This window comes from Lipophrys pholis (assembly GCF_963383615.2).
Source record: "Lipophrys pholis genome assembly, chromosome: 19".
Classification (NCBI taxonomy): Eukaryota; Metazoa; Chordata; class Actinopteri; order Blenniiformes; family Blenniidae; genus Lipophrys; species Lipophrys pholis.
Window position 1 is genome coordinate 18,654,317 of NC_137647.1, and position 15,790 is coordinate 18,670,106.

Here is a 15,790-nt window from a genome sequence, read left to right on the forward strand (position 1 = left end):
TTATTTACTAACATTTGAAGTATCTAATCATGACTGGAAAAGACAGAAAAAGTAGCTCATAAAAATCATATAAAAAAACAATTTTTTAATCAATGGATTATTTGCTTATTGAGCCAAACTGAAGACCGGTGTCATAAGAATCTTTGTCCAAATTGAAGTGTTGGGGGAAGGGAAGCAGCGGCTCACCTGTCTGCTGCCGTTTGGACTCCAGACGAATTGCTCACTGAGCGCTCTGCGTTTCGTCTCGACGGTCCCGATGAAACCACGGCTAAAATTAACCCAGGAGACACATGCCTTTGCTTGACCCTTTGGTGTGGGGGCCAACTGAGACAGGAATGTGCAGCAAGGAGGGTCGACGGACACAAACAGCAGGTCTGCGTTTGGAAAGCATTGTTTACCGAAATCACGACGGGAACATGGAGAGATCTGGATTGATTCTTGTAAACGAAGAAGAGGCGCGTCGGCTAAAAACACAACAATCCAGGCAAAAGCTATACTGTGTCTCAGGTGTGAAACATTGGCTGAAAATGCAAACTCAGCAACTTTATGTGAACACAACCCAGTAATTAGAGTAATTGTCGGTAATCTGCAGATAATCTTCACAACCAGCTGGTGTGAAATGATCCCTACAGCTGTATTTGATCCAGAAATACTTCAGCTGATTATGTAAGTGACACCTGGTGACACCAGTTATCATCTACCTCCAATTAGCTGATGTGACTTCAGCTAACTTCCAGATTATACAATGTCACATGACAACTCTACGTGTTAAAGATATAACTCGTGACTGTAATCTCATACCGATCATTTTATCATAAAGGTCCCGCCCCTTCCCGGCCTTGTGGAAAAAGGGCCTGGACGGGAAGGATCCAGGTGTCAGGGTCTGCGCTCAGCGCCTGAGAGATTTCTCAGTCTGAAAGTCTTCCAGCTCAGGGTCGTCCTCGGCTCCGGCCTCAGACTCTCCATTCCTCCGATAAGAGAAGCAAAGCAGATCCACGCTGCACCTTAAACACTCTCACTTATCACAGCCGGGCTTCGGTTGGAGAAACACACATCTACAAGTGAAAGGGAAAAGAAGAACAGTTTATCAGAGTGAGGATCAGAATATATACGATATAGATATATATAGATAGATAAGCACTACTCACAATGTGTGGTGATGACACATCGGTGTGTGGAGCCTAACTATATGTGAGTACAAGGCTTTAGATCTAAATGCATGACTTCAGATAATTGGAGGAAGATGCTCTAAAATCTAAACTGTTTTTTAACAGATTATAAAAGGAGGTACAGATCAGTTCAGCTTTTAGCAGAGATGCTGTTATTGTGATGAGACTCATTTCCTTCACTGGATCCCGATGACTTGTATTTACAGATTTTATCAATCAATTTTTCTTTTTTTTTTAAACAAAAAGTCCCCTAGAAAGACCCTTGATGAGAACGTTTGATGTGTTTTGATTGTCTGTTTACACGACCGCCGTGCTCGGAGCAACTGGTAACACAACTTTTTTAGAAACGCCTCGCAAGGTGGAACTTTTTTGAGAACGCTACATCTCTGGAAAAACTTCTGTGCATGTGTCGGATAAATATTTCTTCTGCACGTGCTCAAGTAGATGGACAATGACAACAATGGCGGCCTCCGCAGTGTCTTGACTCCCAGTCCACATTCTCCTGGGACTCGATAGTTTTATAGGCACCGGGATAACAATCCAACTTCATTGTCTGTCCATACGCATGCCTGTGTACTCGCCATTGTTAATGTTTATAGCGTGTTGTTCTCTGAACACGTGTGTGTGGTTTCATCCCAAAAATAACCAACAGCACCCACCAGTGGCCATACAGGACAACAACGTAGTTTTCATTATTTCTGCTGTTTTCATGTCAACAGAAATCGTTTTCATAACTCTGCTGTGTAAATGCAGAACTTTTCTGAAGTCGAAAACAAATAAAACGATGCGTTTTCACTTGAAATGTGTAAATGGGGCCTAAAGCAGACAAACCCCTAATTTAAAGGCTCCTTTTGCGCGTGACATCACTCATTATGTTCTTCCTAGGAAATTACCAGTGAAACGTGTGCAAACTGAAAGCGCAATCTATATGCATGACTGTTTGGCTCTTAGTAATCAGTGTTGCACGGCGTGAACCCGTCTGCTCTGCGTGATGATAAATACTGTGCTGGAGCTGCACTCAAATAGCCCAAAGTTAATTGTCAGAACCTATAATGATCATCTAAAGATTCAAGCTTATATAATTCCCAGGTTGAGATCATAGTTATAAATGCATGTACTGTCACAACAAAAGACCCCAAGAGGAACATTACTAGCAAACAAAATGATTTATTGTGGTTAACATGAGACTGTAGTCTAAACTAATGTTACGCTCACATCCGCAGAGGAGTGGAACATGAAGGTGAACACATGAGAAGGTGGCGTGTTATCAGGAGGAAGAGGAGGAGAGGTGGTGGTGGTGGTGGTGGTGGTGGTGGGGGTTTGAGGCTGGGAGGAGGGTTGGCATGGATCACACGGTGTCCTTGGCGACGAGCTCTGGTGAAGCGCGACTCTCATTAGCTGTCAGCACGGCTTCAGTCAGAGAGGATCCACGTCCCCTAAGGTCACGTCAGCTTTCACACTGTCAGACCACCGTGTCCTCATCACACAGATAATTCTCCAGTAGAAGAAGAGGTGACGGTTCCCATTTGTTCCTGCTTGTTTTGGCTGATGAGACCCCCCCCCCCGCCCACCCCGCTTTGCTACAGAACAAAAACACAAATCTACGAAGACTTTAGGGTCAAAACCTTCACGAAAAACATGGCCGACTGTGAAATAACATAAAATGTTAGGTTAAAAAGGAGACTTGACACTGTAAGTTTAATTCATTAGTGGCATTTACACCTGTCTGTTCACAACAAGATGACTAACATCAGATAAATAAGTATCGATATGTTAACAGAGGAGTTTCAAATGAGCCCTTCAACGTTCGAGAAGTAGAAAAAAAAGCCCTTTTTAACATATCAAATGGTGTTTCTTACCTACATTCTTTATGGTTTGATAGGAAACAGCAAACAATCAGAGAGAATCTCAAATTGAAGACTTTCAATGAGTTAACAAATTTACCCTCTTCTTAAAAAAAAAAAAAGTATATACATTTAGGTTTTGACCACATTTTCTTCTGCTCCTGCTTCTTTTTTCCAAATAGATATGAATTGTTTTCCATTATATGAATTAGACAAGAAATGTCTATTTAATCGAGAGGGGAAGAGTTGAAAAAGTAACCAACTTGCATTAGTTCTTTGACGTCAAGTCGCAGGTCAGAAGTGGCAGTTTGAGATTCCTCACTTAGGTTTTACCATCATCAAGAGACATGAAAAGAAAACAGAAGAGGTCATGTATCTGGTGTCTCACCTTTCTGTTTTTCTCATCTCCATAAGTTATTTAAAAATTCACAATGAGTTTGAACAGTTTTGGGATCAACTTCTTGTGTTTTAACAGTGTACATGTTTCCACCACAGTGAAACCAGGATGTGCAGATAATCCTTGTGGTTAAATAATCTCTAAAGTAAATAGTAAAAAAAATCCATCTCTAATCTTATTTGTTCGAGTGTTTTGGTGAAGCAGGTCCAGGTTCCCCTTAAATTTGTCTTAAAGTCCACCCTGACATAAGGACATGAGCTGAGGTAGCCAAAACTTTTTTTTTTCCTCATTAATTCTTAGTTTTAGAGATTTTTAGCTGTATTATCTTCAAATTCAATTAATGTAAAGTATAATATCTGTAAAGTGTGTGTGTGTGTGTGTGTGTGTGTGTGTGTGTGTGTGTGTGTGTGTGTGTGTGTGTGTGTGTGTGTGTGTGTGTCTGTGTGTGTGCTGTTAGAATCTGCTGCTGTAAGAAATAAAACAATCCCCCACCCCAAAAGAAATAAAAAATAGCACCAGAAAAGAAAAAAAACACTTTGTACTACTCTAACATGCACTTGTCTCTCAATCTTGACCTCAGTCCAGCTCCGATACAAAACCCGTTCAAACAAATCACATACACGTCACCACACGTCGACTTCCACCACGTTACGCATTACATCTCAAGGCCTCGGCTGAGGACGCTCACTGAACCCAACTAAAGAAACACGGAGTTAAAACACAAGGCTTTGTTGGGGCTGTACAGTGTTTGGGGCTGAAATGTTCAGTGTGTTTGATGGTTAAGGTGAGACAGGATTAGCCATCAGGTGGATTAAAGAGGGAAACATCAAAGTAGCTTTGGGAAACAAAAAGAAAGAAAGCGATAAATGGAAACCGTCAGAAAGGAAGAGCTGCTTTTTACAACTTTAGGGGAGATCTTTGTGCTCAGTTGTGGTATCTTTAATGATCTGGAAAGAAGAGAAATCACAGGTTAAAGAGCTGCACAGTGTGTGTGTGTGTGTGTGTGTGTGTGTGTGTGTGTGTGTGTGTGTGTGTGTGTGTGTGTGTGTGTGTGTGTGTGTGTGTGTGTGTGTGTGTGTGTGTGTGTGTGTGTGTGTGTTTGTGTGTAAACCTGCAGGAGCGTTCAACACTGCCCTCTACAGGCAGTGAGCAGCACATCATGCTTCTGTCTGAGTTGTCGTTTAGTCAAATGTAGTGTTTTTCTGATTAATTTTCAGATGTTTTGATTTTGGTTTTAATATATAAAAATATTTTTACTGCTACCAATTTATGAGCACTTACTAACATACCTTAGAATTGATATTCTCTCTCTTACCACCTTGTTGAAGGATATTTAATGACCTAAAATAAAACCTATAGCAGATATGTCAAACTCAATTCAGTTTACAGTAGAGGCACAAAAGTTCAGTTTGATCGACAGTGGGTAAAATGACAGCATTATAATCCATAAATAATCTTTAAATAATCACAACTTTCAATGGTTTGCCTTTGTTATACCATTTATGTGAAATTTTTATGCAATATTTATTAACAAAACCCATTATAAGTCGAAATTTACTAAATAAAAAGAAGTATATTTTTAACATTATACCATCTTTAATTATGCTTCATGTTGCCTCCTATTTTACATGGTCTGTGCATGTTTACAATGTGAATGCATCGGCAACAAATTCCACACGTTTCTGCAGGTAAAACTGCAGAAATGATGGGGCTACTCTAGTGTTTGTGTGAAAGCAGGTACCTCCCCGTCTCTGGTTTCCACAGTCCGGACCAGGATGCTCCTCTTCACATGAGCCTCCGGGGTTTTAGTGTCCAAATTAGTTTCTGGGTAACAAAACACATCGAGGAAAAAATTATGTGGTTATGAAGTTATTTTCTGAGAATAAATCCATACAAAAGATGAGAAAATACAGATAATTCATTGTAAATTTGTTGGGTGGATTAAAGATTAATTGAAATATACGACTTAAAGACCAACATGCACAGCAGATTACTTATAAAGATTTACCAGATATTTCAATTAAAACTGTTTTCTGCAGCTGTAGAACATCTTTGAACAGTCAAATGACTGTTTCTGGTGTCTTGTTTTAATGTTTGAGAGAAGTAAGATCTCAAAACTTAATAAAATCAAGTGCAGCTGCTTGTTTTTCCATTCATAAGTCTGATTCAGAATCCCTAACCCACAGGTAGTTTTACCTGGGTTTACTTCTTTTCACCCTCACTTACGCAAAAAGAATGACTTCCTTGTATTTCTGATTCGATGCTATACTGTATTGTTGTAAGTTTCCATTTGAATTATGAAACATAACTAAACGTGCAAAACTCATTTGTCTTCCAAGAAACATCCCCCTTTTATTTTGGTTTCAGTGAAGTTTCACATTTCGGCAATGATCACCAGAAATACTGGAAATGCTCCAGTTTGCGTGTCAAGGCAGTAGTTGTGTTTTCATAATACAGCCATGCATGCACAAAAGAGAACAGCATGATGTAAACATTCAAGCTCCTTTAAACCGTCTTTATCTGTATGTAGGAAAAGTTATTCACATATGCAGATGATGGTGTGGTAAATGATTGTCAATGGAAACTTTGTTGAAGAGCTGCCTTGTCTGTAGTCCACATGTGCAGAACTGTGAGTTTCGAAAATGTTGCACTCGGGAAGCAGTTTTTAAAATTGTTCTGTTTTCTAACATGTAATCAAATCGCCAAACTGGGGCAAAACTTTGCAGTTTTCACTTGAAAACGTGTGGAAATAGCACATTTGGCTAACTGCAGCAAAAATGTGTATAGATCACCAGTCATGTATAGTTAACGTGAAAATATAAACAATTACACACACATGCATGCGTACAGACAATAGTGAGGAAACATAAGATGAAGTGCCCTAGTTCAGATTCAAACCTTCTTCCTGTGACACTGACAGGACTAACCACTGCTGCTCCATTGTAGTTATCTGAGTCACTTCAAATGTTTACTGCTGTTTTTTAAAGTCCCTGAAGTGAAGAGAGCGTGTGACGCTGACCTCTAAACTGCAGGTTGGAGAAGCTCTGCACCGGGATGGTGATCCTACAGAAAAAGAGAGAAACTGCTCACATGATCTCCACACATCCACAAGGTTTGAATGTCAGAAATCAACGCCCCTCACCTGCTCTCCTCCCCCTCCAGAAGCTTCCTGTAGGTGGCGATCTCGATATCCAGGGCCAGCTTGACGTTGAGGAGGTCCTGGTACTCCTGCAGGTGTCTGGCCATCTCCTCCTTCAGCGCATGGATCTCTTCCTCCAGGCGGTTGACCGTGTCCTGGTAGCTGGCGGTCTCCATGGCACAGCGGTCCTCCATCTCCCGGAGCTGGCGCTCCAGAGACTCGTTCTGGAGGAGGAGTGGGATGGAAACCACACGAGGAACACTGGAGATCAGGCTGAGCAATGAAGAAGGGAAACTGTGTGTTGCTGTGTGTGTTATGAGGGCCTTAAGACGGTTTCTCTTTGTTTTCACTATTGCATGCACTTTTTTTTTTAATAGTTTCCACTCTTGCTTTCTTTTACAGTGTCGTCACTGTTTATATAAATTATTGTATGTCTCATGCATTAGTCTCCAACCTTCTATCTGCTGAAAACTTCTCATGTTCAGTGAAATTAATAAAGAAAAAATTGATAAAGAACAGCTGATTCTGCTTGTTTTCAGATTAAAAAAAATTTAAACATAATAATACAGAACATATATCCTGTATATAAACATAAATTCACATGCATGTGCATGTTGTATTGGTAAAGATCTTCAAAGCAACTCTTTGCAAAGAAAATCGTACACACGCGTGTCCACTGCACACAAACATTTAGATTATTTCAAAAGTTGTGAAACACTGAATCAAACAAAAAAAAAAAGCACAGTTGTGTACGTTTTAACCCTTAAACATGAACAAAAATGAAATATTCACGCGGGTTGGCATGTGTGTTGTAGCAGCATGCTTCGGCGGACTCACGGTGCCGCGCAGCGCCTCCAGGTCACAGGTCACCACTTGGATCTGCCTCCGATACTCGTTGGCCTCCTGCTTGGCCTGCCGCAGCACTTCTGCGTTCCGACTGGCCGCATCTGTCAGGTCAGCAAACTGTGCAGGACAAACTCGTTTAATAGTATGTAACTTTAATAAGCAAAAAACACACAATTCAGTTTTTAGAGATGATTTGCAAGGTTTGTCCTTTATAGACAAAAGACTCCGAAACAAATGCTCAAGTACAAATGGAAAATACGTAACAGAACACGATGAAGCATCATTATCACCATATGACCTAACTGGAGGGCGGGGGGAGGGTTAAAAGGATTTCATGACATGACGGGGATAGTTGGGGTAAAACAGCTACTACAGAACTGATTATAATGTTAATCTAATTATCAAACATCTATAAAACAAAAGTGTAACAGGTTGCATTGCTTCTGCATGATCAGTCATTTTGCCTCTATGGATCCAAACAGGGAGAGTTCAAAGAGTTTCAGTTTAAAAGACATTTCTTTGATTTTCTTTTTTTTTTTCATCTGCTAGTAAAGTAGCTTCATTCACAATGTGGTAAAAAAAATTATTTAGCTGAACTAAAGATAAGTCGACCAGAGACCCCACATCTTCACCTCGCACATGTAAGACACCCTGGCTTTGTGTTTGTTTGCAGCTCAGGCCTGAACGTTTAAGATGTTGTGCGCTGACCTTGGATCTGTACCATTCCTCCGTCTCCTGCATGTTTGAAGAGGCCAAGGTCTCATACTGGACTCTGATGTCTCTCAGAGCAGCAGTCAAGTCGGGCTTGGAAACGTCCAGGTCAACGTGAACCTGCTGAGCCATGATCTGCTCCTGGAGCTCGCGCAGCTCCTGAAAGCAAACAAAAGCAAACAATTTGGAATCGGGACGAAATCAAACAAGAAGGACTTTAGGATTTCTTTTTGTTTGATTTGGTCCTGCCCCACCTCCTCGTGAATCTTCTTCAGGAAGTTGATCTCATCCTGTAGGGCCTCGATCTTCCTCTCCAACTGGACACGATTCAGCGCCGCCTCGTCCACATCCTGTGGTGACAAACGCCGTTGAGCACAGGTGGATGAGATGGGACAGGAACACCAAAGTACCCGAGCACAGACTGGGATTATCACGGGACAAGAAATCACCTGTCTGTAGGCGTTCAAGCTGTTCTCTGCATCCTGTCGGAGGCCGAGCTCGTCCTGCAATCTGAGGCAGAAGGTGGGAAGAAAAGTCCTTGGAAATTAAGGAAAATACCTAAAAATAGGATTTGACTTCAGTTACTATTAAAGTTCACGGAATATATGAGGAAAGTATAAGGAGTAGGAATACTGTAAGTAAAGTAGGATGTTTCTGAGAAAGAAATATGACGTCACTCTATGGCAGCTTTTGTGCATCTACATTAGAAAATTACCAGTTGGGAAATTCCCCCCTGAAAGCAGGAATCAGCAGAATAATAACAATGAAATTGATGCAAACAAAGCTCGTAATATTCAGAAACTTTTCTAATACACACACACGGAAACACACTTTCTGTAGGTCACTAAGGATTTGTGATAAAAGTCATTTATCACTGAGTGCATCATAAAGAAAAGACATTTCACATGCAGGTGCACACATGCTGCCCTGCTGACTCACTTCTTGTCCCTGAGCGCTCGGAAAATTCCCACTTTCCAACTGGGGAGTTTTCATTTTCAAAGCTTTAAATTATGCTGACAGTGTGAAGATGTGTTTTTTTTTTTCTCATCTTAATCACTCATACACACAGCTCTGCCACAGTTATGATGTTCTAATAATCTGTGTGATCATTAATAGTGTAATGTTCTCATCTGCAGGCAGAATTCAACTGGTGCATCAATATTGTTTTCACACTTGGAAGAGTTGACATTTCGAACCTTCCCCAAGTGGGATTTCCACAGTTTTCACACAAATGCACCATCAGAGCAGTGTTGTCCTTCCTGCTGCCTCCTCACTGGTTTTATAGTTTAACATTTTTTTTAAATCAACAACTAACATTTCTGTGCAGAGGAGTCAAACTGCGAGGCCTGGCAGGCATATTTAATAAGACTTTCACTTTGAGCGATGGTGGTGGTGGGGGTGACAGGGGGTGACGAAGGGGGGGGCTCAGCTGAAAGGCGGGTTTACGCATCATTACACACTCACTCCAATCTAACAACCTTTCCCACGGGATGGAGTTAACACACTGAAATCTGCACGCACACGCACAGACAGTCAGGACCGTGATCTGGGAGGAACATCTGCACGGCTTCACTCACGGAACAGAGGCGATCATGAATCCCTTCAGGTAACCTCTGACCCCACGGGTCACCATTCACCCGTCAAGACCTGCAGCAGTGTGGAGCTGAAGTGGACCTCCTCCACACTCTGAGACCTCAACTCTTCCTTCTCAAGCCTAAATTACATTTTAGATTCACACCACTTGGGCACAGGAGCCGGGTTTGCCACAGGCAGCGTAACGACGGGTAACTGGGTAAAAAAAGAGAGAGAGAGAGAGAATATCTGCTCCTTTTTGTGGAATCGCTGCCATTGTGCCGCACTCATTCCTCCACACTCGCTCAATGGCAGCGAGGGGTTCAGTCAGGATCAAGTTTGTAAAGGGGGGGGGATCCAGGAGTAAAGCTGGGGCCGTCTGCATTCCAGCCAATCAGAAACAAAACCTTATCTGCATATAAATGCCGGAGAGAATGAGGAAAAAACCGCAATGCAAAGTCAAAAACATCCAGAAAACGACAAAACTAACCAGAGTTAATCAAAGATTTGATCTGTGAAATGTCACACGAATATCTGAAAAACAAGAATGGAAAGTTTGTTGCACATCAACTGAAAGACAAAAACTGGAAATTGGTGCATCAAGTAAACACAATACATAAAAATGTAAAAAACGATTTCTTCCTTTATTTAACATCAAGTGCATCCCATCTGAGACACCGCTGGTTGAAATCTTTACATCATTAGGATATTTGGATTGCTCTGAATCAGATTTTCTACCTTTTGGAAACCTGATTAAGATACAAGCACAGATGAAGACCAACTGTTCTCAGACCCAAAACAATATGAAGTAGAGAAACTGAGAAGCAAAAAGTGAATAAATCCTCCTCTTTGGCATTGTAGCACCATAGGATCACTTCAACAGAGGCAGAATATGCATGATGTAATAGAACAATGTGGGATTTTGAGTAAAATCGAAAAGTTTAATAACATTGTTTGATCATGTTCTTTGCTAAAATGATTTGAATCCAAAAAACTCATGTATGCAAATTGACCATTAGTTCCTCATTTTCATATGTGGCATAAGATTAAATAAAGGAATTTGTTAAGTCTTTCATGATTATTGTTTTTTTTGGATTCAGATTTGAACTCGACTTAAGATTTTGTACAAATATTTAAGTGTTTCAAGTTGGAAAAAAGTGACTTTTTGGAAATGTCAAGCAGGAAAAATAAGACAGATTTATAAAAGAAACAAAAGATTTCCTTGATATTGTCATGAAAGAAGAGACAAACAGGTGATAGTAGACTGGTGGTCCTCCCACCCGCCTCCCCCTCCTACCTCTGCTTCAGCGTGGTCACATCTGCAGCCAGGTTGTCCCTCTCGATCTCCAGCCGGGCCTTGCCGGTGGTGAGTCCGTCCACCTGCCTGCGCAGCTCCCTCAGCTCCTCCTGGTAGATGTCCCCCAGGCGGCTGGGCTCCTTCACCTTCAGCTGGTTGAGCTCGGCCACCAGCACCTTGTTCTGCTGCTCCAGCAGCCGCACCTTCTCGATGTAGCTGGCGAAGCGGTCGTTCAGGCCCATCATCTCCACCTTCTCGTTGGTGCGCGTCTCCTTGAACTGGGCCTTCATCAGGGAGTCCGCGGAGAAGTCCAGCCGGTCCCCGGGGCTGCCCAGCAGCAGGGCCGCCGCCGTGGAGCCCAGGGACACCCGGGACACGGGGCTGGAGTGGGTGAAGGCGCGGGAGGTGCCGTGCCAGGACAAACGGCCGGAGGAGAGGCTCCCGTACCGGGGCCCCGAGCTGCTGGAGCCCTGGGGCCCGAACCGCTTCCTGTACGAGGACTGGACTCTCTGGCTCTCCATGGTTGTGGGGAATGAAGCGCACCCTGGGCACAAATGGGGCTTTTATAGAGGCGGGCGAACAGCCACCCCCTCCACCACACACCCCAAGTCTACAGCAGAGAGGCCACAGGGTGGGGCAGGAGCTGGGGGGGGGGGGGCAGGCAGGCAGTGAATGGGGCAGAAAGGGAGAGTGACGGGGTCTCGGTGCTGCCAGGGATTGTCTGTGCTCGTCCACTCCAAACATCTCTTGGCCTTCTCTCTCTTTCTCCCCCTGCCTCTGACTCACCCCCTCTTTCACCCCCGTTTTTTGTGCGTCTCCCTCTCCTTCTCCCCCAGAATGAATGAAAAGGAATTTGTGTGACAGGCTTTGGACAAACTAATTCAACCTGGCCACACAAACACAAGTCTGGTCATACCAGGACACCGAGGGGAGAAAAGAGCAAAGATCTTGATCGGGAAACGCCGGCTGCTGGTAAAGGTGAAAGAGTGCCGTATTAAATGTGCAGCAGATGAATAAAAGCGTCCTTCCTGTAAGGCAGCGGGATTTAGTGGAGCGACACTCAAGGCTCCAGTGTGTGAGGAGACAAACAGCTCGTAGGACAGAGGCTCAAAGCTGCTGTCGCTCCTCTTTCGATCACAATTTACCGTCTATATTACATAAGGAGGACATGATTTAAAAAAACTAATAAGTTAAGGATAAAACTATTGATGCACCGATACCACTTTTTTTAAAGGGCGAGTACAACCTTTGGCTCCTTGTCGATACCGAGAACCAGTACGAGTCCTTGGCCTAATTTAAACTCCATACACAAACGATACATGAAGTGTTGCTGTGAGCAACTTCCGCACAGCCTCTGCCTCAACGCTATGAACCTCCAACTTCCTTGAAGGCTCCAGTTTACTACTGGCGCCGCTGGTCCAAATGTCTCTGCTGATTAAGTTACCGACGTTGAACTCGCTTTCTCCTCTTGATATTTTGGCAGGACAGCTCCATCACTCATCGCTCTCTTGTCTACCTGCTGTCGACATTGCTGACAGACGATGTCACCTAACAGTCGCCGGGTTGTATCAGGGATCTTTAACAAGCTACGATTTCGCCGTGCAGTATCTGGTACTATACTGGTATCGGTATCGATATTGGTGCATCCCGAGGTAAAATTATGAATTATTTCTTTAAAACACCAGTTTTTAATTGAAAAGAGCGTTACAAAACCTTAAGTGTAACAGTTACATAATATATAGAAAGATTCACTTTACATCATCCTTTTATACTTTAAAAAAAAATTCCATTTTGCATTTTTTGTAAGGAGAGTCATTAAAACCCACAATCATTTTATCAAGTATATTGAAGATAAATTATTACTACAAATTGTAGTGCAGGAGCACAAGTGTCATGATTACAACAAATCCAGTCTATGTAACATTTGAAACGGTACTAACTCTTTCAGTAGAAAGAGTAGAAACTTCTTCAGGTTTTGTTAGTCGGCAAATACACTTTTAGGCTGCACTAATACTGAATATTTGCACTGATTTCTCTCAAAAACAAAAACAAAATGGACCAAAATATACTTTTTGTTTTGACTAACCATTCAAGCGGCACTATTACAAAAGCTTTGTTGAGCTTGTTTGCTTTATGAATTAGCAGGACGCATTCTGGAATTTGAGTAAAACGATAAACTACGGTCTAGAGAGAAGCCTTGGGTAATATTGCTTGTGGTTTTCGCTTGCTGCCAAAGACTGATGGCTGTTGGAGAATAAGAGCAGGAGGAGGAGAAGCTGCGTTACAAAAGCCATTTTCATCCATTACCTCGACAACAGCAGGCCAACAGCGTCACAGCTGATCTTTAACTTAGTTCTTAAAAAAAAAAAAAAGAGGTCAGAGAGGGTCTGTCTTTCTTCTGCAATACCGTACAAAGTAAGGTCTTTGCATTAATTGCCCTCCGGTTCCAACGTACATAGAAATAGAATGAGCCGTGTCCTTTTGGACAAAAAGTAACAACAAGGGGATTTCTGTTCTCACAGCTTTTCTACAGATACCAGGGGAACTTTGTGTACCGTTCTGTCCACATTTTACTGTGTGCATGAGAAAGCCAGAGCCCGGCTGAGTGGGGCATTAGGAGGTGTGACAGGGCAGTAAATGTACTCTGTCAGCGGCACTTTTTGTGGGAAAATAGCTTCTTGCAGCTCTTCAAGCATGTTTTCCTTGGTAATGAAGATGGCTTTTTGGCTTTTTGAAAACTGTAAACAGGGGAAACGCCACTACGAAGTACTTTTTTGCAGGTGATTTACTAATGAAAAACATCATGAGTGACATCATGTGCAACAGGGGCATTTAAATGAGGGTTTTGTCTGCTTTAGGCCCCGTTCCCACGACGCTTCAAGAGAAAACGCATCATTTTTGTGTTTTCATTTCAGAAAAGTTTTGAAGTTGCATAGCAACATTTTGAAAACGATTTCCGTTTACACGAAAACAGCAGAAAGGATGAACACAATGTAGTTTTCCTGAATGACCACTAGTGGGCCACCATGAACCTGCAGGTGAGAAATCCACAAAGAATTAACTAATCTAATGTGTTTATGTATCTTGAAGGAAGTTGACTTTAACCAAGGATACCTTGATATTTTTTTTAAACATGTTTTGCATTGTTTACCCCCCCTCTTCTTTCTTTTTTTTTTTTACAGAAATCATTATATTTGAGAAAACATTTTTTTTAAAGCTTTGCCCTTCAGGCTCAACAGTTACAGTGACATTGTTCGCACTTAAGAAACTTAAAGAGAAAAATCTGAAATTTCCACATTTATTTAAAAAAAAAACGGAGTCTGTTGCATTCAGAGTTTGCCGAAACAGTCCCAGTGTGGTTAAATGCTGTTTTGTTACAGGTAGTAGAAGCACAACAGAGCGTCTTTGTTTTTTGGGTCGTAAAAATCACCGGGAGTGGAAACCAGTGGTACAGCAGGGAGACAGTAAATAAAGCCCCAGTGACTCTACTATCTGGCCTTTGAGTGTTGTGGAAAAACAACAACAACACAGTGTCTTGAATTCCAATTGGTCCCTGTTAATGGAGCTTCAAACGAGATGGCACACTGTAAGCCTGGCAGAGACTTGTTGATCCAGAAGTCTCCGTCTCGCAGGATTTAGAGCACGCCTGCATCATTATGGTGACACTGATTGTTTGGGCCCGCTGGATTTTTCAGACAATCGCCCCCGTTGCCTCAGATCTGGTCACTGAGGTAATTCGTCCCGATGATTAAACATCCGCGCAGGGGGAGAAGAAAGTCCTGATGCGGGTCTCCGCCGCTCCAGAGTCGTGGAGGGGCCAAGTCAAACAGCTGATTCATGTCTACGGCATCTTATGTGCCAGAGCCGGAGCGCAGGGCTGAATCTCAATCCTCCGCAGTGATCTCAGGCCAAAGCAACATGGCTGCCAGCGAAGTGTGACTGCTCTGGCATTTCACGCCCAGGATTCCCGGTGTGAACCTCTCGGCTGCCATTCGTGAACCTCAACCAACGTCTGATGGCCGCGTACCAAACTGGGTCTCCACCAATGAGCTGGAGATACGAGCGTTTTGGCCCCGCCTCCGCCGCAGCGTCAGGGCCAGGACGGGTGTTAATTAAACAAGGCAGTGGGGAATAAAGCAGAGGAGAACCCCCTCGCTGTGAGAATAGGCTGCGTCCAGGATTTATGTCTCCCACCTCGGTCAGTCCTCATTAGTGAGGACATGGACCCGGTGCACTGTGGACCGAGGCCACAGAACGCTTGTCGCCTGATATATGAGAAGACTACGTGCACGAAAAAGTGATCCTGTGCAAATTTTCCCTTTAATAACAATATTTAACTGGCAGCATTGAGGAAAAACATGTGAACAAAACAAAAAAAGGTAAAGGCTAATTATAAGAACGTTTCAGGTGCTCGTATGACTTCGGCCCCTCTGTAAATGCTCTTTCCATTCGAATTCACGCTCCGTCCTCAGTCTTTTCAGTCTCCTTCTTGTGTCGTGCATCTTGCGAGTTGATTCGGGAATCTTATCGTGAACATTTTCATTAAAACACTTTTTAATGACTGTATTTGTTGTAGCTGTGTTAAACATTAACTATAATGCGTCAAACACTGTTAATGTGACAGCAGCAAAATTATATAAGCACTTTTTGATACACTAAACTCCCTCACCATTTCACTAAACTGCTGTTCGTAGAAGAAGGCGTTCCTTATTAATCAATATCTTTAAGCTACTGTTACTACCACTAATATCAACTACTAACCTGCGCTGCTGAAATTCATGTTGCAGAGGCCTCCTGGGAAAAAAAAAAAAGAGG

General features: G+C 42.6%; 1 protein-coding gene across 1 annotated transcript; it reads right to left on the bottom strand.

Annotated features, from left to right (window-relative positions):
• Positions 1-2,319: 2,319 nt before the first annotated feature.
• On the bottom strand, positions 2,320-11,496 carry gfap (glial fibrillary acidic protein; the record flags this gene model as incomplete). The annotated part of the gene is made up of 9 exons (XM_080487905.1): positions 2,320-4,357; positions 5,152-5,234; positions 6,430-6,473; positions 6,553-6,773; positions 7,387-7,512; positions 8,104-8,265; positions 8,361-8,456; positions 8,556-8,616; positions 10,976-11,496. The coding sequence occupies 9 exons, from the start codon at positions 11,494-11,496 to the stop codon at positions 4,316-4,318; spliced, it is 1,356 nt and encodes a 451-aa protein (XP_080344031.1). The 3' UTR covers positions 2,320-4,315.
• Positions 11,497-15,790: the final 4,294 nt, after the last annotated feature.